The sequence below is a fragment of the Dipodomys spectabilis genome, unplaced genomic scaffold, assembly GCF_019054845.1.
Source record: "Dipodomys spectabilis isolate Male_0828 unplaced genomic scaffold, ASM1905484v1 ptg000051l, whole genome shotgun sequence".
Taxonomy (NCBI): Eukaryota; Metazoa; Chordata; class Mammalia; order Rodentia; family Heteromyidae; genus Dipodomys; species Dipodomys spectabilis.
This window is the reverse complement of record NW_024870728.1, coordinates 5,162,281-5,188,173: the sequence shown is the minus strand read 5'-3', so window position 1 is coordinate 5,188,173 and position 25,893 is coordinate 5,162,281. Positions and strand designations below refer to the sequence as shown.

General features: G+C 42.8%; 2 protein-coding genes across 2 annotated transcripts in view; one reads left to right on the top strand and one right to left on the bottom strand.

Annotated features, from left to right (window-relative positions):
• Nucleotides 1-16,655, bottom strand: part of Col4a4 (collagen type IV alpha 4 chain) — a 129,953-nt gene extending 113,298 nt beyond the window's left edge. The window contains exons 1-2 of the mRNA XM_042679354.1: nucleotides 16,557-16,655; nucleotides 815-946 (exon numbers count right to left, since the gene is read on the bottom strand). Coding sequence (XP_042535288.1) covers nucleotides 815-861 — 47 coding nt within the window. The 5' untranslated portion in view covers nucleotides 862-946; nucleotides 16,557-16,655. The remainder of the gene's footprint in view (nucleotides 1-814; nucleotides 947-16,556) is intronic.
• A 518-nt stretch (nucleotides 16,656-17,173) lies between these two features.
• Nucleotides 17,174-25,893, top strand: part of Col4a3 (collagen type IV alpha 3 chain) — a 140,367-nt gene continuing 131,647 nt past the window's right edge. Inside the window, exon 1 of the mRNA XM_042679024.1 lies at nucleotides 17,174-17,355. Within this exon, the coding sequence (XP_042534958.1) occupies nucleotides 17,266-17,355 (90 nt within the window). The 5' untranslated portion in view covers nucleotides 17,174-17,265. The remainder of the gene's footprint in view (nucleotides 17,356-25,893) is intronic.

The following is a 25,893-nucleotide window of genomic DNA, read 5'->3' as shown; positions in this document are numbered from 1 at the left end:
TGTACTCATGAAGTGCTTTGTCCTAGCTTACTTAATTATAAGAAGGCTCTGGACACATAGAGCCTTTGCTATTTAAACCTGGTAAGAGCGTGAGAACACAGAGCCTTTAACTGTGCAGCTCCCCAGCTGAGCTGTGGGGGTACATCTCAGGGAGAATAGAGAGAATTGGTGTTTAGCAATAAGTCAGTCATAATGCTGGGTGTGTTGCACATGCCCCTGGTTCTAGCTACTCAGGGGCAGAGGTAGGAGGATCATAGTCCAAGGCTGGGCAAGGCAAAAGTGTGAGACCCTATTGACATACATACATACATACATACATACATACATAGGCAAATAATTCAATCAATCAAAAGGACTGTGGTTATGGTTCAACTTGTAGAACACTTGCTTAGCAAGTGTGAGGCCTTAAAGATTATACACACAAAAAATCAAGTCATATAGAGTAGGCATAATCTGAAGCTTTCTGCAGCAGTTTGGCTTTTTGACATAATGTGTTTAGATCATCTATACCAACAGAGTCAACAGTTTGAAGAAAATACTAGATAAAAGACACTAAGAGCCAGGTACTCTAGCTCACTCCTGTAATCCTAGCTACTCAGGAGGCTGAGATCTGAGGATCAAGGTTCAAAGTCAGCCCCAGCAGGAATGTCCATGAGACTTTTATCTCTGATTAACCCCTCAGAAAACCAGAAGTGGCGCTGTGGCTTAAGTGGTAGAGTGCTTGCCTTGAGCTGAGGGACAGCACCCAGGCCCAGAGTTCAAGACCCACAAATGACCAAAAAACAAAACAAAAATGAAAACAAAAACCACTCACCATGAATCTGTGAGCAAGGGCTTGGTCCATCTCAGAAAAAGCTTCATAATCACCAAGTGCCCAGAGACTCACAAATGAGACTCACAAATCCTCTTCTCTTCTCTTCTGTCCTCTCCTCTTCTCTTTTCAACCCTGTCATTGACAAGGGAAGTGAGTCCTGGATTAAAGTGTGCAGATGGTAAATAAAAATGCAGTACAGTTACATGTTGAAAATAATTACTTTTATTATTCCCCTAGTAATAGAAATATTTCCTAAACAGGAATTCCTTTTTTTCTGACATAACACAGTCTCCTTAATAATTGCTAAACAGAATATTAGTTTTTGTTTTCAGAAATAAAAATATTCTATACATATCACAAATATATTTTTCACATGTATTATACAAAATAGTCACTTCATGTTGCTGAATAGAATTTTCTTCTCTTTAATCTTTCCTCTTAAGATTCCAGTTGAAGAAATAATGAAACAAACACTTTGAATAGAGAATTACCTATTTCACATATACAGCAAATACATGTAGAACTGTTGTTACATAAAATGACAAAACTGCTGAACAGAAAACATTTTGGTGGCTCCTCAAGAAATTAAACATTAAGGGGCTGGGAAGGTGGCTCAGTGGTAGAGCGCTTGCCTTGCATGCATGAGGCCCTGGGTTCGATTCCTCAGCACCACATAAGCAAAAAAGAAAAAAAGTCGGAAGTGGCACTGTGGCTCAAGTGGTAGAGTGCTAGCCTTGAGCTGAAGAGCTGAGGGACAGCGCCCAGGCCCAGAGTTCAGGCCCCACGACTGGACCCCCCCCCCAAAAAAAAGAAATTAAACATAAAGTTAAACATAAAGTTAACATATGGTCTAGCAATTCTGGTCCGAGACATACACTGATGAGAATTAAAAACCCATGTTTGATGCTAGGCACTGGTGGTTCATGGCTGCAACTCTAGCTACTTTGGAGGCTGAGATCTGAAATCGTGGTTTGAAGCCAGCCCTGGCAAAAAAGTTTGTGAGAGTCTCATCTGCAATAAACTACTCAGACAAACGTCAGAAGTGGCACTGTGGTTCAAATGTTAGATCCCCAGCTTTGAGCAGAAAAAGGTAAGGGACAGTGCCCAGGTCGTGAGTTCAAGCCCAGGACTGGCACACACACACACACACACACACACATACACACACACCATGTTTGCATATGTACATGAATATTCTTAACTGACAAAAAGTGGAAACAACCAAATTCCATTGACCAATGAATGCATAAAGAAAATGTGTTATAGCCATTCAACGGAGTATTAATTGATCACAAAAATGAATGAAATCTTGACATATACTACAACATGAATGAATCCTGAAAGGAGCACATTATAACATTTCATGTGTATAAAATATCTACAACAGGCAAATCTACAGAAATAGCATGCAGATTTGTGGGCGTCAGAGAAAAGGAGAGAGAGAAATTGGGAAGTATAAGGTTTTATTTTGGGGTGGTGAAATGTTGTGAAATTCGATAGTGGATATACTTAGAATTGTAAACTTCAAAAGAGTTTAAAAGTTGAACTTTATTTTGTAAATTTTATCTCAATAAAAACTAAAATACTATAACCTGACCCAAATAATTCTTTGCTTTGATCAAACATTACTTTGGCTCAAATCATTGAAGTATCTCATTTTGAACTGGCTTCTCTGAAGGCCTGTCCTTATGGGAACTGGTAGAGACGAGGAAACCAGTAGCATTCAATGTTAGAAGTTGTTTTTAAATTTCTGGATAAAAGCGGTGTAAATTAATTCAGCTCTGTATTTGTAGAAGGCTAGCTTTCAAATTAAGTGGTAGAACCACATTCCATGATAGAGTTCCAGAACTAAGCAGAAACAGAATCACTTTGAATACACAGATCCTTCCCATCCAACATTTGTAATCCTAAGTATCTCTTGCCCTAAAGTTAAATTCTAGAAGCAAGTTTGCATAAAATGAATTATGGTTTCTGAAGGAAAATGCATACTGATTTGAATCACTCAAATTGTATTCAATATTTTAAACAAATTTAAAATAGCCCAAAATTATGGGATACTAGAGATTTCCCCATTTAAAAAAATCAAGCATATAATGTGATTACTATTATATACATATCCATCCATGCTGTGATAAAGGGTATACAGGAAACTACTTAATACACTGTGATGTCATTACCTTCCATGGAGAGATGGATGGATGCATAGATGAAGGATAAGGATGGATGGATGGACAGTGGGATGGATGGGTGGATGAATGGATGGATAGGTGGATGGATGGATGGGTGGATGGATGGATGGGTGGATGGATGGGCAATCTTCAGAAACCCAGCTTCTATTAGGGAGTGCCAGTGTACATAGTTAACCATCCCTATGACCAAAGGGATGCTATCTTTTTTAAGTATTGATTTATTCTCAGCACATTGTTTTGCCTAGACTGTATTAAATGCTCAAATAATATCTGTTGGATGAATTGACTGGTAGAAGGTATCTTAGGGTGAATCAAGCATCAAGCAATCTATGCAATGGAAGCTACTTACAAATTGTACGGGTAGGGAGGGGGAAGGGAGAATAAGAGGGATAGAGGAAACAACCACAATGAAAAGTAAAGAAGAAAGAGTAAAGAAGAGTCTGGCCGGGCGCTGGTGGCTCACGCCTGTAATCCTAGCTACTCAGGAGGCTGAGGTCTGAGAATCACGGTTCAAAGCCAGCCCGGGCAGGAGAGACCGTGAGACTCCTATCTCCAATAAACCACCAGAAAACCGGAAGTGGTGCTGTAGCTCAAGTGGTAGAGCGCTCTCCTTGAGCTGAAGAGCTGAGGGACAGCACCCAGGCCCAGAGTTCAAGCCCCACGACCGACCAAAAAAAAAAAAAAAAAAAGAGGAGTCTGGCGCTGATTGTTGTAGGATCTTTTTCATACTGCTGCCCATCTCCAGTCACTTGGCTCACATAGAACTTAGAAAGGAAAATATTGTTTCCATCCTACAATCCTAGTGGATCAGTTTTGGAAATATGTGCGAAGTCACAGGGCTCCAAAGGAACAGAATCAGAAGTTTCCTTAGTGCGTGTTTCGTTCGAGAGTCTGCCTTGGCAGACTTCAGATTTCTCTGCCCTTTTCCTCCATAAGAAGTCTGAAACTCTGAACCTCACCCCTCTTGTTTTTCCTAGAGTTAACATTTCTATGCTTTCACTTCTCTTTAAATAGTTGCTAGGGCTAAAGATGCGGCTCAGTGGTAGAGAACTTGCCTACGATGAGCAAGGGCCCAGATTTGATCCCCAGCGCTGCTTACCCCATGTATCTACAAAGGACTCAAGAGAGGTTTTGACTCTTTCCTCACCTGCAATGTAGCTACTAGGTCACAGCTAGGCAGAGCCATGACTTTGCTATTAGCCTGCCACTGTAAATAGTAATGGGCATGAGGCTCTACAAGTCACAAAATGAGGTCATGAATGTTGTCCACGGCCACCAGTGTTACACTGAATGTAAAAGACTCTATGGAGAGTGCAAATAGTACAAGTCTTTAGAAAAGACTAAGTCAAAGCCCAACAACATAAGTACCAGGAAATGAGTATATGCAAGAGGGAAGGGGAGGGCCAAGGGGACAGGGGTAGAAGGAATGGGGAAGAGGGTAAAATGCAGGCAAGAATTCATTGTATAGACCACAGGCTTGAGAAATGGAAGGGAAGGGGGTGGGTGGAAGAGGGGTAAAGATGGTGAAGTGGTGACATGGGTCAAGAGGCATTGCACACATAAAGTGCTTTGTTAAATGGCAGAAATTCAGCACATAATCTAAAACTAAGATGAGTAAGGGAAGGGGTGTGTTGGGAGGGGTGGGTGAGAATGTTGGAAGGGTGACAATGATCAAGATGCACTGTATTCATAAACTGCTTCAGCAAATGGCAACTCCTTTGTACAACTAAACATAATTTTTTTTAAAATCAAAAAGACAGTAGGAAAAGGGCAGATGCCAAAAAGACAAGAGTAGGGAGAATAGAACAATATGAATTAAATAGAAATACTAATGCATCGGAGAAATGTTTTGGATTTGATAAACAAGTTTCACCGAATTTTTCATGCAGGTAAACCACTTTAAGAAGCAACACGATAGCTGGGTGCTGGTGGCTCACACCTGTAACCCTAGCAACTCAGGAGGCTGAGATCTGAGGATCACAGTTCAAAGCCAGCCCAGTCAAGAAAGTCCATGAGACTCTTATCTCCAATAAACCACCAGAAAACTGGAAGTGGTGCTGTGACTCAAATGGTAGAGCGCTAGCCTTGAGCTGAAGAGCTGAGGGACAGAGCCCAGGCCCAGAGTTCAAGCCTCATGAGCAACAAAAAAAAAAAGGAAGCAACACTAGGTATTTTAATGATATCATTTAACTTTATATATTTTTTCAAAAATCTGTCTTGAATCAAAACAAAAGACATCATATATTGACATATATTAGCATTGTATTTTAATACTGGCATTATAGACTAAGAAAACATTTCTTGTCACTATATCTATAATTAATAAAACTTAGCTTAAATTGAAAGCACTAAAATGTTTGCCTCAGTCAAGCTTTTAATTGCATTTATGACTCATAATTATATATTATTAACATATTATTATTTAAATTATGACATAACATATTATATATAACATACAATATAATAAAACATAATAGAACATATAATAATCTATAACATATAATATATTATATACTGTATTAATATAGAATTTACATATAATATATATCATATGTGCTTATATACATATATACATGTATATATGTTATATGTATTATATGTATGTATATATATTATGTAAATATATTATATTCACATATGTGTATTTAATACATACAGTACATATATTATATGTATGTATATATATTATGTAAATATATTATATTCACATATGTGTATTTAATACATACAGTACATATATTATATGTATGTATATATATTATGTAAATATATTATATTCACATATGTGTATTTAATACATACAGTACATATATACAACACATATAATACACATATGTCTATATAATACATATATATAATTACTCAGAAAAACCCCCTCTGACCTACCTTCTTGTAAATTAATGACTGACTTCACATCGGACTAGATGAGACACTGTAATTCCCTTTGAGCCTAACACTAGTACAAAAAGAAACAGTAATAACAATCCAAAGTGCTATGCCACTAACACCTGCAGCCGCCACCTCTGGAGGGCCGTCTATGTGGGAGACATCCCGGGTGACCAAGGATGGCTTTATTCGTCCGCCATCATTTCCACGAAGGGAGAATTCCCATTGGCTGCGTCGGACCCTCACCTTCAACCCAGCTGTTTGGGGACATGGCCACAGGTTGGACTAACCCATCACCTCTCCCTCCAGCCACACACCAAGAATCAAGAGAAACCACCGAGGCAAAGGCAACCCAATACGGAATCCAGGAAGGCTTCAGGGCTCATGGCAGCAGCCCAGGTACTCTGGGCTGGGCTGGTACAAAGAGAGACTGAGCAAGGCCCCTGCGAGGCTAGACCTGGGACTTGGAGAAGAGAGGGGAATGGGGGAACGAGATGGTCCAAGGTTGGATCCAGCATTAGAGAGCACAAACGAGTTGGACGTGTGGCTCGGTCAGTAGAGCGCTAGCTACTCAGCAAAGGTGTCAGGTATTGAGTTTGAGTCCCGGTCTTGGACCCCCCCACCCCCCCAAAAAAATAGGCCAAAGTGAAGTTCAAACCTGAGTCTAGAGGGAACCTGAAAAGCTGTTTCCAGAAAGAGAAAGATGCTTGCACTTGAGATACTTGGGGTAGAAGCGTCTCCAGCTTCAGCCCCTTTTATCTGAGCAAACTGTCCTGGGCAGCCCAGGGGCCCCTCCCCGCCGCACAGGTTCCTGGGTGGGAGGTTCCCAGGGAGAGCAAACGTCCTCCCTTGTTCCTGTCAGTCCCTCCAGGGGAGGGGGAGGGGGTGGGGCGAGGGGGGGGTGGACCTGTTGAAAATCCACAGTAATTTCTGCCTGGTCTATTGAGCAGCTCAGAATCTTATTCCTCGGGATAATTTCCTCCTTTGCTTCTTTACAAAGATTCCTGGACAGCAGCTGCCCTGGGCCTTCTTGATGCTCAGTGGTTCCCAAATGCTAGGTTTGGGAACAGGATCTGAGCTCTTTCACATCTCCATCGCCACCGTGGGAAACGTGTGTTCTCTGAAACCCAATCTCGAGATGAACTGCACCCTGCTGAAGTCCTCATCCACTGAATTGGGGGGGGGGGCGGGAAACGTGCAAGGTTGGGGGACCACATAAAGGAGGGAAATGGAACGGGTCCAAGTCACAGACAGTTCACCCAAGTTTAGTGTCCTTCCTGTCCCCGCGTGACATTAGGTCTTTGAGTTCTGCTAAAGGAAAACTTTTTGTTCTCTTAGTGAAATCCTTTCTAGAAATACAGCGACCACATGTATTTTCCTCTGGGTAGAAGACATAGAAACTGAATTATTTAGACTCTTTCTGTGCCTAGATTGTATTTTGTATTTCTCTTTCCCAGTCACAGATCAGGAAACTGATCTGTGAGCCTAACTCACCTCAGTCCACTTGGGTATAACTTTTTTCCCCTATTTTTATATCTTTTGTAATATATATGTATGTATACACACACACACACACACACACACACACACACATATAGTAAAGGTGATGTACAGAGGGGTTACAGTTGCATAAGTCAGGTATTGAGTACATTTTTTTAACAGTGTCATCCCTTCCTTCTTGGGTACAACTTCTCAAAGCCTGAATCTATCCTGTTAAGAGTTAAGCTGAGGGTAGACATCAGTGCTCACACCTGTAATCCTAGCTACTCAGGAGGCTAAGATCTAAGGATCAGCATTGGAAGCCAGCCTGGACAGGAAAGTCCATGAGAATCTCATCTTTAATAAACTACTTAGAAAAAGCTGGAAGTGGTGCTGTGGCTCAAGTGGTAGCATGCTAGCCTTGAGTAAAAAAAAATAAGCTCAGGAACAGTGGTCAGGCCCTGAGTTCAAGCCTTAGGACCAGAAAAAAAAAGAAAAGTATTGGGCTGACTATTGCCTGAGAGACAACCTGATTGCTGGGCTTTGGTTTATCTTTCTTTTTACATTTTTAACATTTATTTTTACAGATAGATGAGAATTATACATTAATGAGGTGCCATGTATGCACGCCTCATGTATGCACACTGCAATGCTTAAATCAAGCTATTGCACACCTATCTCTTCTGACATTTAGCATTTTTTGCGGTGAAAATATTCAAAATGCTTTCTTCTGGTATTTTAAATATATAGTACACAAGTTATTTATACTTCTTGTCTAACTCTATTCCAATACCCACTGATTAGCTTTCTCCCCTCCTATCCTCTCCTCTTCTGCTTCCCCTCCCCAATAACCACCTTTGTATCCTCATCTCCTATATGATCAATTTTTTTTAGATTCCATATATGAGTGAGATCCTGGGGCACGTGTCCCTCTGTATTTCACTTATTTCATTTAACCTGATGATATCCAAGACCACTGTATTTTGTTCTCCGTAAAATCTCATCACCTACAGATTTCCCAAAGGTTCAAGTTGCTTTGGGCTCCTTAACAAAAGCATTCAGTCTCCCATTACAAGGATTTTCATATGGTCATGCATCTGTGTGGTCCAGGACCCACTGGAATGTGGCCGGGGCTTCATGTTCTTTGAGAAACAACAGGAAGAACTTGATGTCTACTTAAGCAAATTCTTGAGAACAACTCTGAGTTCCAACTTGAACAGAATGTTGCTGGCCTAGAGCCAAGCCCACCCTACCTTTCTTCTCCCTCCAGATAAGTCCTGGGTGTCCAAGGGCTGGGGAGTCCCCGGCTGACACCAGAGTCCAACTTGCTAGCCCAGGTCCGATGGACCGGATCTCAGCTCACCCATCATTGTGGAAAATAGGCTTTCATAATCATGTTCTCCTGGAGATCTCCTCCCAACATCAACAGGAAATCAGAGGGCAGCCCATAATGATGTCATCCTCGGGAGCTGCATGAAGGTGATACTCGTTCCCAAAACACACAAATGATTTTCAAAACCAGACAAGCCTTTTACAAAACTCGCAGCTAACAATGACATTCTTGACTAACAATGTTCTCCAGTCTCTTATCTTCTAGGCTCCCTTAGGTCTATGAATCTCCCTCTCCTGCCTCTCCCTTTCTCCCCCACTGTTGGGCTAAACACTCCAGCAAAATTCTCTGGGCTTCTCAGAACTGACTTCTCAGAAGTGACACTCATGATCCCACTGGCCAGGGCACACCTGGCATCTGTGAGACGCTGCCTCTTGCATGGGGTGACCTCTCACCTCTGAGGCCCCTCCTCCTACCCAAAGAAACCAGGTGCCTTCATGGTTACCTATGCACTCAGTGATGAAACTTTAGAGAGTTAGAAAAGACACTTTTGGAGTCTGAGCCTAGAATCCTAGCTACTAAGGAGAACAAAATCCAGAGGATTATGATTTGAAGCCAGCCTAGGCTCCCTCCACCCCCCAAAAAAGTCTACAGGACTCTGTGTACAAAACTATCAGCAAAAAGCCAGTCTAGAAGTATGATTCTAATGGTAGAGTACCACCTGATTAAGCAAGCAAATGAGCAGGAAGTTTATACTTCAAGCCCTGGTACTGTCAACAAATAAACAAAGAAAAAGTGTTCATATCTTAATTGCTGTCATTACTTGTGCAATTAAAATGTATAATTAACAGTGTAACCCTGAGTACATTTGTAAGCCCTCTGAGCTTGTGATTGGTCAGTATGTAAAATTAATACCTGAGAGATTTAAATGTCTGAAGCAGTACCTGATGTGGCATGGACTTAATTAATTAATTAACTTAACTTCCTTCCCAAGCAATGATAGAGATGAAGTCTCCCAATACATTGGAGGATGTTGTAGCAGTGTAAACTGATACACATACTGGTTAAACTCCAGGAAGTGGGGGTGGCTTGACTTGCGAGGGAAGGAAAATCCATAGAAGCAGAAAGGAAGAATACATTTATATAACTACCTTCTAACTAAGGGATTCCACTATGATCGCAGGCTGGCCTAAATATCACAAGTCCAAAATGAGTGATCCTCCTGCCTTAGCCTTCTAGGTAGCTGGGTCTGAAGACCTGGGTCTTCCATAGACCTTAACCTACCTTTTAAACATCAGAAGAGAGGAATTATCCAGACAGACAAATATTCAGTTATTGTGGAAGAGAAATGTATTCAGAAAGATAGTTCTAGGTGGGATCAAAAAAAGGAAAAAAACTAACAGAAGTTTACTCTGAGAGAACACCAGGAAAGAAACATCATTTGGTTTTAGCAGTCAGTTGCAGGTACTTCCTCTTGCTTTTCCTGCTATTCTTCCCCTTTCCCCTTTGTCTCCTACTTCTTCCCACCTTTTCCTCCTTCTTTCTTCTCTTCTTCTTCTCCCACTTACAGAGTTTGTAAGTAACATGTCCAGGCTTCAAACTCTAGGGTTTTTCTTCCTAATGCCTACACCACAGAACTCATGTCCTTCATAAAAATTCATGAGTATATTTCAGGAAATTAATCCGTGGGAAGAACCACATCATCCTCTAAGACAGCAAGAGCGCAGAATCAATTATAAACAGAAGTCATTGATACAAAGACATCATGTTCCCAGAGAATCCCAGAAAACTAGAGTTCTTCCCTGGAGGCCCTATATTCAGAATTTGTCTAGAAATTCCTATGGTACATTTGGAAGTCTTTAAGGAGAAGACAAATGTTTAATCATTTAATATGTTTCAGCAGAGAGAGAGAGAGAGAGAGAGAGAGAGAGAGAGAGAGAGAAGAGAGATTTCATTAATATGTCCAAATGAACCTGGAGGTAAGATGCAGGAGGAAGGTTTTGTCTTGTGGGAGGAAGGACATGGCGTGTATATGGCCTTGGGTTTTCCTAACAAAGTCTCCCATCTGTTCTCAGTGGCTGCATTCCTGTCATGTTGCCAGCCTCTCCATCTCTCTTGTTTTTGGCAAGAATTGGTTCCAAGGGACTCAGAATCTTTTGAGCATGTTTCTCCTATCAAAACCCAGACCTGTCACTAAATTCCTCTTTGAATGGCTCTGCTCTTTTGGAGGCTCATTTAAGATTCAAGGGCAATCTTCCAACCTGGGTTTCGGAGCTATGGCTTCCCCTGGGCCCCTGACCTTCAAGTCAGGTTCCTTGGGGCTGAAGAGGAAGAGGATGGCTGCACCCTGGAATGAGAACTCCAAGTGGACAATACAGCTCAAACAACTAGCAGTTTAACGCTTCACAAAGGTATAACGAACCTTGTAATAATGGTACAATTGCTTCTCCATTTAGAAATGTGGAAATTAAATATTTTTTAAACCTCAGACATCAACGCTAGGAAGAAATCTACGTAAACTTTAACCACAAAGAAACAGAACACAATGCAATATAGAATCAAGTCTACGTTTAAAACCTGTAAGAAATAATTTATAAATTAAAGTTATCTAAGATATAATAATATTTGTAATTTGAGGCTATTCTCTGCAAATGAAGCTGGCAATTATTTAAAAATATATACTGGTAGCAGCTCTAGATAGTCTTGATAGCACAAGACATCTATGAGTTATTGAAAAAAATTTCTATCATGCCAGGCACGGGTACCTTACACATGTAATCCTACCTACTCAGGAAGCTGAAATCTGAGGATCACAGTTCAAAGCCAGCTGGGGCAGGAAAGTCTATGAGACTCTTATCTCTAATTGACCACCAGAAAACTGGAAGTGGCGTGTGGTTCAAAGTAGTATAGCACTAGCATGAGCAAAAGCACTCAGGGGCAGAGCCTAGGCCCTGAGTTCAAGCCCCATGACAGACAAAAACAACAAAAAAACCCCACCCTATCTACCTCTCATTTTGGACCAACTCTCATGCTAAGCACTGTGGGGAATACAAAAACATGAATTTTGCCTGAAGTAATCATGTGACTGTGTGTGTGTGTGTTCACCAGTTATTACATTAAAAAAGCTTACCTCCTATCGTCACTCAAAGGCTTTATAATCTAGAAACATAAATGAAGGCTATAAAGAGGTCTCTCTAGAAACATAGTCGTTGATGTTTCATCTAGATCTTAAAGCAGAGGAAGCTGAATCAAATAGACCAAGGTGGAGGCTGCCAAAGGCATTAGAAACTTCAAGAACAAAGATTTGATGTAAAGGGCTCTGCACAGTAAACTTGAGAACTCAGGAGGGCCTTGGGATGACTCAAGATAGAACAAAAGTGCCAAGTTGAAATCACTTGGTTCTACTCCAGGATGGATGAAATTAGCAAGGCAAGCCTATGAGAGCCTCAGGGGGCTTTGAAGTCAGCACGTGCTATGGTGTGTGATAGTATGGTTTCCATTCTCACTGAGTTTTGCACATCTTTTGTCTCATTGGAGGTAAGTTTCATTTCCCCAACCCTTACAGAGTAAAGCCTGCATAGCTCTGAGTCCATAGAGTATGTCTGTCATGTCCAGTACAGAAGATGATGATTCAAGTTGATGAGTAGGACACTGAGATTCTAAAATTTCCAGGAGGCTCCTGATGGCCGTAAGAGCTTTCTCCACCCACTCCAGCTCCCACAGCGGCCTTGCTCACCCTGTGATGCTACATAGTATAAATGGAGGGAAAATTTCCTGTGACTAGGAGCCTCTAGATTTGGGGACTGCATGCAATTGCCCCCAGAGTAACCTGCCACATGGATCCCATGGAGAAGAAACTAGCTAGAGGCCCACCATCGCCCACAGATTCATGGAAGTCACCAGAGCAGGAGCTGTGAGCCTACAGCTGCAGTGAGCCTACAGATATGATGGCAAGAAGTTACATGTGTTCACATGACTGAGATTCTTTTTTCTGGTCAGTCATGGGGCCTGAACTCTGGGCCTGGGCTCTGTCCCTCAGCTCTTCAGCTCAAGACTAGCACTCTACCACTTGAGCCACAATGCCACTTCTGGTTTTCTGGTGGTTTATTGGAGATAAGAGTCTCATGGACTTTCCTGACTGGGCTGGCTTTGAACCGTGATCCTCAAATCTCAGCCTCCTGAGTAGCTAGGATTACAGGTGCGAGCCACCCACACCTGGCATGCCTGAGATGCTTAAGGGATCTAAGAGTCTAATTGTTTCAGAGGTGTTCTTGAAAGAAAAAGACAACTAAAAGGAGATGTGAAACAAAACCAAGCAGAAATATTGAACAACGAGCAATAGGCAACCTGGAGAAGTAGAGCTGATCAAAAATACTAGTCACTAGTCAATAACAGCTCTAGGTAGAGCATGAACTTTGGAAAGAAGCCACTTGTGTGAATCTGAAGATTCATTCAGTTGCTTTCATTCACTCACAACAGTAGAAAGCACAGAACACACTCAATAAAAACCCTCTTGCCCTAATAGGGCTTAAACTGAAATAGAGGAAAGCAGACACACATGTTTAGATACTACCTGTCTGAAAAATGGACATGATGTTACTATCATTTTAAGGGGTTAAAAACTCATATAAGATGTATCAAAAGTAATGACCACTTTATTTTTTTCAAACTCCTTATCTAGTATTAGACTCAACCATAGATATCGCTCTGTGTCCTTTCTATGAAAACAATGGATTCCCCCCTTTTTTTCTCATTGTTTTCTACCTTAAGATCTAAAACACCAATTCTTTTGATCCAAATCTATTTTCTATATCACAAATTATGCTTAATTAACACCACAGGTGAACACAGTAAGACACAGGAAAGTTGAGAGTGTATTTTGGGGAGAGGGTAAAAAATGGGGAGTTATATCTGACCTTCTCAAAGTTTTAGTCATATATGAATTACCCAAATATCTTTGAGACTGTAGGTTGTGAATCAATGGATTGTGCCACTTGAAATTCTGATTTTCCTCTTAAAAAAATCTGTATACCCATCATTGTTATTGTATTTTAGACTCAAGGCCTCATGCTTGCTAGGCAGGAGCTCTAAATCTCGAGCTATTACCTCAGCCCTTTTCACTCTTGTAATGTTTTAAAATAGAGTCCTGCTTTAATTTTCCCTGGGCAGGCTTGGACCGTGATCCCTCTATTCATGCTTAACACGTATCTGGGTTAACAGGTGCATGCCAACACACTCAGCTTTACATGGACTAAGATACAGTCCCATGAACTTTTTAACCTAGACCGGCCTTGAACCAGGACTCTCTAGATCTTAGCCTCCCCAGATTCCAATTTCTACCGAGTTCCTTGTGATGCTAAAGCTGCTGGTCCCGAAGATGCCAAGGCAACGTTCTAGAAGCAGAGGAAGTGAGCATAACTTCAAGGAGCTAATAGCTGTGCTTGGTTTTTACCTCTTTAGTATTGAGCTCAGAGCAGCATCTCTAACCATGTGCCACAGTAGCACATTGTTTTCTCATCTCCATCCATTTTCCCTTTTGCCACTGAAGAATCTGACTTTGGACTATGTGATCACCATGAGAGCTCCATCACCCCCACTCCCACCCCCACCCACACTCAACGAAACATTTCTCAGGCATTATCAGCTACCTCTGGCTTGTTGACGTAGCCTGGTTATCCTGAATTGCAGCAGGGAAGAGTCCAGCACAGAGAGGGTAGGTCACACAGGAAAACATAGACAGGATTCAAATCCCAGCATCTACTCAAGGCACTGTATCTCTTTTGTTCAACTAAATATGTTTATAGATGCTAGATGCCATTTGGGGTTGAAAGGTAAAAGAGCCTGTTGGGTTCTACATACAAAAATACCCTTGAGAAAACTAGAGTCACTGAATACAGTCTACATATATGACATATAGAATTAATACTAACATCCTTAAAAACAAAAACACAAACAGAAATGCCACCACTTGTGCTCTCCATCCCTGCAGCCCTTTTGACTTTAATTTGGTTTAGTAATCCTCATGCTTCTGCCTTGGCTAGCCTCAGACCATGATCCTTCTATCTCTGCCTCTCTCATCTCTCAGTTATAAGTGAAGACACCAAATTAGTGGCATTGTTTCTGCTTTCCTGTGTTTACATCACATTACTTTCCTGCTCAGTCTGCATCAGAGATGACCTGCAGTTGACTGTTGCCTCCTATTCCAAAACTGATCAAGCAACAAATCTGACCTTCCACCCAAACCTCAAGGATTCAAGAAAAGACAACTGAAATAAGTCAACAAAGAAAAGGAGCATTCAACATTAGGACAGAGATTTCTGCTCTTGTTGGATTTGCAAGAATCTACCAATTTGTAAAAAAAAAAAAAAAATATATATATCATAAGCCTCTCAGAACTTGTAGACACAGAGAGTTCATGAACTGGCAATGGATCAGTATAAATAGATCATGGACGGCAGAAATTTCATAAGAATCCTTGCCTACCAGTGAAAAGAAGCTACAATGCACCACACAGCAACATCTACAGTCTAGGCACAAGTTCTTCGGTGTGTCTACATTTTAATAGTTGATACATTTCCCTTTTTATTATTCTAAGAAGAGACCCTAATTCAGTGCAGCAACCCCCAAAGTGCATGGACAATAGTGGATGTTCCCTAGGGAACTTGAAGACACGTGGTCACCTGACTCCTTTACAAAGTCTGATACAATTCACTTGGGATTGGCTAGGTATGTGGATGTACCTTGGTCAGTCACTGAGATTCTTTCCAGTCTCCAATCTTCACTCAGGGTTTTTACCTGCTTACCTAGCTGCATAGATCTAAGCTCCTAGTAGACAGCAAGCAAGTGTTTCTCACCCATCAGTGACCAAATGGAGAGCTCAGCCTTGGTGTTTAATAATGAACCACTGTAGCTGTCAGCAAGAGAGATCTGAACCTGAGGTGGTAGGTGAACTTGAATGAGAAGCAATGACATCTAATTTTTCTCTTATCTCTCCCGGACACACAGCGTTTCCTTCCGTTGTAACACACAGGAGCCCTGGCAGTCTCGACTCAAGTTTGCATCCACTGGTATTTTCTGGCGCTTTGCAGTTTCTTTCACCTGGTATCTCGAAATATCTACTTCCATTCCCTTCCTGTGACTATGGCGCCTGCGTAATAGCTCTGTCATCAGCTCTTGTCTGATGCAAACTGATGATGTGCCACCGTTCCTACCTCCTGATTCCAGAACTGTTCCCTGACCATTACCTTCCGGCAGCAAAATCGATTTAAATGTCACTTGGGTGCATTTAGCGTGGATTCTGGAAGTCATGGAACAATCGCACTCGAACCAGTGTATCTAGGAAAGGGTAGAAGCCAGGGCTCAAAGATGCAGCCCACACAAGCCAGGTGTGGAGTCCTTCCATCCCAGGCTTCCACGGCCTCGGGAGCCCTTTGAGAAGAGGGACACGCCGGACCCCAGCTGGGTCTTGTTTCCCCTCTTCCTCCATTTCCGCAGATAAGGTTCAGCCTGAAAAGCCAGCTGGGCGCGCGCAGCGAGAATAGGATGCGCTTTCTCTTTCCCCTCAAATGCTCTTGGCCTTGGGGAAGGCCTCGACTGCCAGGCTGGTAACTCGAGCCTGCCAACGAATCCACACTCACCGCACCGGGTTCAAGCCCTGTCGGCCGGGCCTGCGAGGCAGCCCAGCTCTCCTCTGGTGACCCCCGCCCCAGCCACCGCTTGCTCGGCCACCCCCACACAGGTGCCACGTTCCCCCAGTGCCGCCCCCCACCCTCCCGGCTGGCCCAGGCAAGGGGGGGGGCTCAGACCCCATCCCCGAGGTCGCCTGCCCGGGGTGGGATGGGGAGGGGACCCGCTTTACCGGTGGGGACCCGCACGGTTCTCGCCTGCGCCCAGCCCGATCCACCGGCTGGTTCTTCACCCCGCTCTGGCGGCCAAGTTCATCCCAGGGCTGCAAGTCGGAGGCTGGGCTGGAGCGGGGCGGGCGGGGGGGGGGGGGGGGGGAGGGAAGCGGCGGCCAGACCAGGACGCAGCGCCCCGGGAGCTGGGAGCGAGTGAGCCCGGCCTGAGTGCCGCCGCCCCGGCACGCCTCCCGCTTAATCTGGGCAGGGCGGCTGGCCACGCCCTCTCTACCCCGAGCCTCCACCTCCCCAGCCGCACACCCTCCCTAAATTCCTCCCCACCCCATCCCTCCCCCCCCCCCGTCCCTCCGAACCCCAGGACCTCCGCCACATCACCTCCTTCACCCTCACGCTGGAGCCTCGCCCACCTGCATGCCCCGCAGGCGCCCAGCCCTTTCTCTCTGCCTGGGCACCATGCCCAGGGCAAGGGACAGCGCCTGGTGAGTCGGGAGGGGGGCAGGGAGGGAGGGGAGAGGGAGGGCGGGATCTGAGCCACTTCTCCCTCCCTGGGAGCAACAACCCCAAGCCTGGGTGAGGTGGGACGGACAGACGGACGGCACCGCGGAATCCTACAAAACCCTGGGTGCCCGGGATCCCCGCCCAGCGCCGCGCAGGGGCGCCGGGGACGCGGACACCCGACGGCCTGAGGTCCCGGGACGGTCACCCACCATGCGCCCCGCGGCGGCGGCGGCGCCCCGGCCGACCGTCGGGCTGGCGCTCCTGCTGCTGCTCCTGGCGGCCCCGCCCGTGGCGAGCAAGGTGAGTGAGGGGCTGGGCGCCCCGTCGACGGCGCTCCATCCCCACCGCCGGCTCGGAGGCGCGCGCCAGCCTTCCCCCGCGGGACGCGTCCTTCCTTCCGCCGCGGCTGCCCGGCCGGCCCGCGGCGCCGCTGCGGACTCCAGGCACGCACGCACGTCCCGGGACGGGCGGCCGGGGAGGGGAGAGGGTGGGAAGCAGCCATCGAGGGTGCCAGGGGAACAGGTGGAAGACAACCCTCTGGAGGAAGAGGAAAGGAGAGGGGGCTTGTCTGGGTCCTCCGAGGGGTGAACGGGAGAAGCAGCTCTCTGGGGTCAGTAAGTAGATAGCAGATGGACAAATGGATGGACAGACTGGTGACAGAAAGAGGTAGGGGGAGAGAGACGGGGAAGACAGACAGACACACAGAGAACTAGACCGATGGCTGATGGATAATCACAAGGGAAATAGAACACAGGATAGTGCATGTCAGGTCGCTGGAGCGCTTCCTTTAGGTTGGCCAGATGCCTAAAGGGCTGGGAGGCAAACGTTTGGAGAGCTTCTCACCTCTGCCCCTGACCCCTAGCTAAGACCTCACCCTAACTCTTAGCCTCCCCCTGGGCTCAGCCACAGTCTTTCCTTCGCAGCTTCCCAGGCACTGTTGGGAAGGCAACATGGCCTCGGGGAACAAATCAAATGACCAGCTACAACTCTTCTCAGGTTAACTGAAGCAAAGTCACTTGGATTTGATTTCTATTTGGAGCTTGGGGTGATCCTGGCTTGGTTTTAATCCACTCCCGATTTCTTATTCTTTCCCATTCAAGTGTTCCCAGAACGGTTGCGCCTTTTCCAGGGGTGGCGGACACCGTTTTACTTTTATCTTCTCCAATGCTTTATTCACACTCAAAAGTCAATTGGGGAGAGGGGAGGAGATGACAAAGTAGAGTAAGTTTCATTTGGGTAGGTGAGGCATGAGCGTTCCACATTTTATGAGTGAGATTGCAATTGGAAATCATCGCAGAATTGCGTGTGCATTACCTTAAAAAGAATTTGTGAACCTACAATCACATATCATCTCAAGTTTTGCCATTAAACTGAAATTTTACATTAAAACATTATGGGCACCAAAGACTTGGCTAAAACTGACTTTGACCATCTCATATCTCTATTATTATTCTGTCTTCTCAGAGGTAGCCAATCCTGCCACTTCCCTGTTTTCCAGATAATTTCTATGGACACACACACACACACACACACACACACACACACACACAGATGGACCCACAAATAACATGGTTTTGTGTTTAACTTGATTTCATACTATATGTATATAATTTTTGCAACTCACAGATCTGTGTGAGTCAATATTTAAGACCTGTCTCACTTTCTTCCTGCTCTCTTGAATAGCTTTGCACACTATGCCAGAGATAATTGGACCAGTCTCCTGTCATTCTGCATTTAAGTTACTTACTGTTTCACATTCTGAAGACTTGTTTTTTGTAATTTATCTAATTTCTTCATGCATTTGTTTCTACCAGAAAGGTACTTTTTATAGATTAGAAATGCCTAGCTCAAATGGCTAAGTACTTCTGGGCATGAAAATTAAAACTCATCTAAATCAGAGTGGATTATCTACCAGATTTAAAAATAAGTAAGCCTCAAAAGCAAGAATTCTGGAACAAGTATATGTTGCAGGTATACCTGGAAAAGAGTTCTTAACTCAGAAGGAAAGAGTGTGAGAATCAGCTATGACCACATACTCAATGACATTGTTATATTTTGCATGTAAATGTCTTCTATCTTCTTGTTTTAGTTAGTATTATAAATAATTATATAATAAACACTAATAATTAGTATCATAAATTATTTCATTCATACCACAATGAAGCCATCTGTTTTTCATTTAATTAAATTTGAAGCAAGTCCTTGTTAAAAGTTTTAAAGGAAGGATCATTTCAGCTGCACCTGATGTACACAGAAAATATGTTATGGAATGGAGGACCCAGTGCAGTGGCTCAAGCCTTTAGTCTTAGCTACCTGAGATTCTAGGTGAGCCCATATTTTTTTAAAGAAGGTTGAGACTCCATGTCAACCAACAGTGAGTGTGGTAGCACTTGTCTGTCACCCCAGTAATATGGAGAAGCAAAATAGGAAGACTGCAGTCCAGACCAGCTAGGATATAAAAATGAGGCCCTACTGAAAACTGACAATCAGATATCATGTGACAACATGGCTTTCTCCACAAACTAACTCCAATGCTGAGCTGCTTGGGTCTCAGTCTCCTCATTTGTGAAATGGGGCCAGCAGGGAAGGATTCAGAAAGACAGTGAAGACATCCAACTGTTGACTCTCTACCATTTAGGCTCCATTGTGCCCTAATTCCTTCAGGATTAGAGCTCTTCAAGGATCTCCTTTTTATTAGAAATTCTAAGTCAAAATTTTACAAAAACTAACAACAACAAGTAAAAATCCCAAGCAAATAGTACCCCCTTCTAAACATAGCGTGAGCCAAACAACGCATGAAAGGTGGATTTAACCTTGGCACCCTCAGGTTGATCATCTCTGTGCTGCATGAGTTAAGGACTTGCATTTTGCTATTAATTTCTGAAATCTTCTCACAGCGCTTCTCAGAATGGGAAGAGAGCAGCTATCCTGAGTCTACACACTCAGTTAGACAGAGTGGAACTGTCCATCCCAACCATTAGTCCTGGAGCAACCAGAGTCAAGACCCCCTGCTTGGCTCAGCATTCTATCCCAGGCCTGGGCACCCAGTACCCCTCCGGTTTTACTACTCTTCCCCACCTAGCTCATCCATTTGAGATGGGAAGCCCTGTATTATAGCTCCAGGAATGGGGAAATAGAGAGCCCTTTCTTTGATCTGTGGATAAGGTGGGATTAGCCAATAAAGAAATCATGGTTTATCCTTCCTCTCTTTGCCTTAAATTTCAGACAGGGAAAAACTGTTAGCCTCAAATATTAGAAGCTTTTTTAGAGGGTTCTTTCTCATTTTCTTTCTTTCTTTCTTTCTTTCTTTCTTTCTTTCTTTCTTTCTTTCTTTCTTTCTTTCTTTCTTTCTTCCTTTCTTTCTTTCTTTCTTTCTTTCTTTCTTTCTTTCTTTCTTTCTTTCTTTCTTCCTTTCTTTCTTTCTTTCCTTCTTCCTTTCCTTTCCTTTCTTTCTTCCTTTCTCTCTTTCTTTTTTGCCAGTCCTGGGGCTTGAACTCAGGGCCTAGCTGCTGTTTCTGAGCTTTTGTACTCAAGACAAGTACTCTACAGCTTGAGCCAGAGATCTACTTCTGGCTTTTTTTTTTTTTTTTTTTGGTAGTTAGTGGAGATAGGAGTCTCATGGAGTTTCCTGCCTAGGTTGGCTTTGAACCACCATCCTCAACTCTCAGCCTTTGAGTAGTTAGGATTACAAGCATGAGCCACCAGTGCCTGGCTTTGATTTAATTTTTAAATTGAAAAACTTCAGTCAGTTATACTACAAAATATATCAAACAAAAATAATAGAACAGATGTCAAATTATCCCTGAGGTTCAGTATATGGTAATATTTGGCTTGTTGGTGCTCAGATTTCTCCATTTAGGAAAAATACAGAAAGTCTTATGTATATTCTGTGTGTGTGTGTTCACATATGCACATGCACATATGTATATAGTCCTATAAAATTAAGTATATTGTCTTGTGATCTTTTACATGTCATGGAGTATTTCATATTATACTTTCTACTAGAACTCATTTTTAATAGCTCAATATATACCTTTGGACTTTATCCACATTGATCTATAGAGATGAGATTTATCTGTAGTAGGAGCTATGTATCAGGCCCAGTTATACAAAGTTTATTTTGTCATCTGTTTATAAAGACCAGGTCTGTCTTCTCATTTCTATTTAAAAAGTCTCAGTGCATATTTTTGTACCATTGTGACCACTAGAAGTTGAAACCATAAATAGTCTGTAGAGAAAACCATGTTTTAAGTTCATTAAGAATTGGTACATTGGTCTCTGTAGGGTTGTGCCAACAGTAAAGCCATGTACCTACTTCCTGAATCCTTGGACTTAGGTGTTGAAAGGTACAAAGTGAGATCTGATTGTGACTAGTGAGTTTGGGAAACTGTTTTTATCTTCCTTGGCCATTTATATTCCCCTTGGCATAAGCTGCATGTGCCACTCTCTACCTATTTATCTACTGTGAAGTTTGCCTTTTTGTTTCTAATTAATTTGATTAATTTAATTAATGAATTCTATTCCTATATTGGATGTCTAACTTGTGTTATTTTGGTGTGTAGCAAATAGTATATTCTAATCTTTGGTTTACCTTTTGGTTTAGTAATTGGTGGCTCAATCTGGCTCATTTTTCTTTGACATTTTTGTTTCTAGCACCTGGCTGAAGAAATTCTTTTTTAAAATTATCCCTGGGATTATGAAAGAGCTTTGCTTTCTACACTCCTACTTTTTTGTTTAAGTTCTACAGTTTGAATTCCTTTTTATATTGGAATTATGTTCTGCTTGAGGGATAGGATTTTTATAATAAAGTGCCCCATCACTCTATTACATTTATCAGATATCGTATATCTTTCCCATTTATCAGATATCTTTCCCTCAGTTTTGCAGTTATAAGCATGAATATCAAGTGCTCATTCCTCCTGCATGGGCTAATAGGTAACTACTCTAGTCCCTTGATCCTCCTACTTCTCTGTCTCTGCATCAATATTACACTGCCTTCCACCAGTTTCTTTATTCTAAACCTATGTCTGGTAAGGTAAGCACAGAGAAGTTACTCATTCCTATTAGTTTCTTTAAAGTTGTCACTTCTTTCTTCTTTGCTTCTCTGGCTGAGGTTTTATTAAAAATCCCCATGGGTGTATTAATTGGCATGGCATTGTATATAGTTTAATTGCTCATTGCCGGAATAGAAATACATGACTGTTGCATAGAAAAGCAACTGACTTTTAAAGGTTAATCCTGAGTCTGACAATCCTGTTGAATTTTCTGATTATTTTTAATAGTTTGTAGGTGCATTTAGATTTTGTATATTAGCTGGTTGTGTTAATAACAAACATACAGCTGTGATAACATCACAGCTGGTTGTGTTAACTGACTGTCATCACTATGGCAAAATAGCCAAGTAAAAGCCTTAAAGAGAGAATTTACATATTTTGGTTTCAGAGGTTCAGTTCATCACGGGGGGGGGGGGGGGGGGAGCAGCTCACATCATGGTAGCCAAAAGCAGAGAGAAAGCCTGCAGTGAATGGCTTCCTACAGCTCCCCAGCTTTTATTTTTCCAGATTCCCAATCTATGAAATAGGGCAAACTTGAGTCCTTCCCCTCTTATTTAACCTTCTTTGGAAATACCCTCACAAACTCCAAGATCTCCATCTCACATCCATTCCTTGTTAACTTGACACCCCAAAGGCATCTTCTTAAACCAAACCAAAACAACCCATGCATATGTCCCAGCAGTCTCATGCCCATATCATAATACAAAATGCATCCAGCCCACCTGCAGGTGTTTTTATTCTTAACAGTTGCAACATTATCCAAAAGTCTAAGTTCCAAGTTTCCTCTGCGACTCAAGAACTCTCAGCTGTGAACTCTGTAAAATCTAAAGGAAGTTGCATTCCCATTACAATAGGAAATAATGAGGGCATAAAGAGCTTGAAACTGGATCAAAGCAAAACCAAAATTCAGCAAAGTAAACATTAAATCCCGTAAATCCCTGTCCTGCATCTAAAGCACATGGTGTCTGGATTGGGAATTCCTCAGGAGTTGGCTAACCCAACCCCATAGCCTTGCCTCTTGCAGTTGAGACGGTGTCTTTCTTGGGCTGGTTTCCCTGGTGGTCTGTAGCTTTCCTCTGGAGACATTCTGTGTCCCTGACAACTCTACTTTCCTGGGGTCTCCATTGGAACTTAGGCTTCCCTCTCACAGCTTCACACATCACCTTATCAGGGTCAGCCCGGTGTGTATGTGGCGGGGGAGGGGCCTCTGACCATGCTCCACAAGGCCTCTCAGGTATTCCTTTGAAATCTAGGTTGAAGCAGGTGGCTCACGCCTATTATCCCAGCTACTCAAGAAGCTGAGATCTTAGGATCATGGTTAGAAGCCAGCCCAGGCAGTAAGGTTCATGAAACTCTTATCTCCAATTTAGTGCCAGAAAACCAGAAGCAGAACTGTAACTTAAGGTGTAGAGCAGTGTTCGTCTTGAGTGAAAAAGCTCAGGGACAGCACCCAGGCCCAGAGTTCAAGCCTCATGATTGGCAAAAATGAAAGGAAGGAAGGAAAGGAGAAGGGAAGAAGGGAGCAATCTAGATTGAAGCCTCCATGACCCATAACCCTTGCATTTCTCATGCTCAGGAAACCAGCATTACCCAGCAGACCTAGGTCTACTACAAGCTCCAGTGTAACTGGTACTCCCTAGCCGCCACATCCATAGAGCACAGTGAAATACATCTTTGGTAAACAACTTCCTAGAATGTGCCCTAAAAGAACTGTTTCTCCTCAAGGAAAAGTCTTTCCAATGACTTAACTCTTTTATACTGTTGAGCCAGTGGTGGGTAGGATGTGGCCAATTTTTGTGATATCCTCAATTATTCTTTTGTCCTATTGTCCTAATACAAAAAAAAGGCTTGTTTTTAATGATGTTAATTTCACTAGAGACCTTGCCTTCTTTTGCTTTAACATTACGCTAACTTTTCTGACCAAACTGCAGGAGGTGTGCTTGTTTGCTTGCTTTGCATTCTGTTCTCCTCTTTTGCTCCTGATTGTCACTGTAAACCTGCCAAGAAGCAGCTAGCAATAACCATGCCACATCCCTCATCCATCACTTTTAAGCTCAGTGTTCCCTCTGGACATGGAAAAAATGTCTCTGGTCCAGCTGCCAGTGGAGTTCTTGCTCTCACTAAACTCTGTGAGCACAATCTTCACTGTCCATAGTCCCATCAATACTGTGTCCTTCCGAGCACCCCAGAATCGTCCATGCATCTCCTTGCCTTTCTCCAGCCTGAACCTCCAAATTCTTCCAAATTTCTCCCCTCAAACCAACTCTAAAGACTTTGAAACCATGTGTCAGGTGGTCACTACAATGCCCCTACTTCTAGGCTACCCATTTCACATGGTTGTTATGAGAAAATCAACTTCAAAGGACGAAAGATGGATCTGGGCTCATCGTTTCTGAGGTTTCAGTCCACAGTCCTGGGCTCCACTTATTCTGGGCTTGTAGTCAGGAAACACCATGAAGCAGGACATGTGGCTGTGGCAGAGGCTCAAATGGCTGGCAAGTGGGGAGAGAGAAAGAAGGCCTGCCTGTGTTCTCCCTTCCCTCACTTACTGCAGTACTGGGCCTGTCAGGTGCTAACACACACATTCAGGGCCTGTCTCCTCCACTTACTCTTTTGCAGACACATCCAGAAGTGTAACTTCATTCATTTCCAGTCAAGCTGACAGTCAACATGAACTATAACCATCACACTGGTCTATTGTAAGGGATTAATTACCCCTCTCCCCTACTTTTGTGTGTGTGTCACTACTGGGGCTTAGAGTCAGGGTCTGATGCTCTATCACTTGAATCACATCTCCACTTCTGGCTTTTTGCTGGTTAATTGGAGACAAGAGTCTCATGGACTTTCCTACATGGGCTGGCTATGAACTGTGATCCTCAGATCTCAGCTTCCTGAGTAGCTAGGATTATAGGTATAAAGCTATCAGGACCTAGTACTTTTTTCTTTCTTTCTAATCTTTTCACTGACCTTTTTTCCTGAATACCTGCGCTAGCCACCATTTGTGGTACAATGATAACTAAAAGCACTAGTAACTGATACATTTGTTTCACTACCACTAAAGAGAATGCCTTTTACACTTAATAAGTATAATTATTGCTTTTAATAGTTTTAATAGTCTCATTAGCAGGTAAAGGATTCTCCTTACCTCCTTAATCTGTCTGTTTTATTTTATTGAATGAAGTGATAATTTATTTATTTGTACCTATTTGAAGAAAATGATATTATCTTTAGTCAGTTGATGTGATAAGTTAATATATTTTTAGCCAGTTGGGTTGACACAAAACTCAGGAAAATGAGACAAGATGATCACAAGTTCAAGGCCAGCTTGGATTGCATAGTCATACCTGTCTCAAAAATAAGCAAAAAAAAGGCTGGAAGAATGGCTCAAGCAGTAGAGTACTTGCTTAGCAAGTGAAGGCCCTGAGTTCAAACTCCAAACCATATATTCACAAAAAAATTAATATATTTTTAAAAACACTATCCCTGAATGACTTAAGATAATTGTTAATTGCCCATAATACCATTTCTTAAAACATACTCATTGTGAGACTAATCTTCTAGTGGTATATAGCTAAAGACTTTCATTTTCACTGCTGTGTAGTATTCTGGTGTATGAATAGAAATAGTGCTTCTTATCCATTCTGTAGCTAAGTGACTTTAAGTCTGTTATAACTAACATTGCCATACACAGCCTTATTTATATGGGTTTTAATATCTCATGATGTTCTAGTGTTCTTATTTCTCTAGTTTTTAAATATTTGATATTCTTGATGGGCTAGGAGAC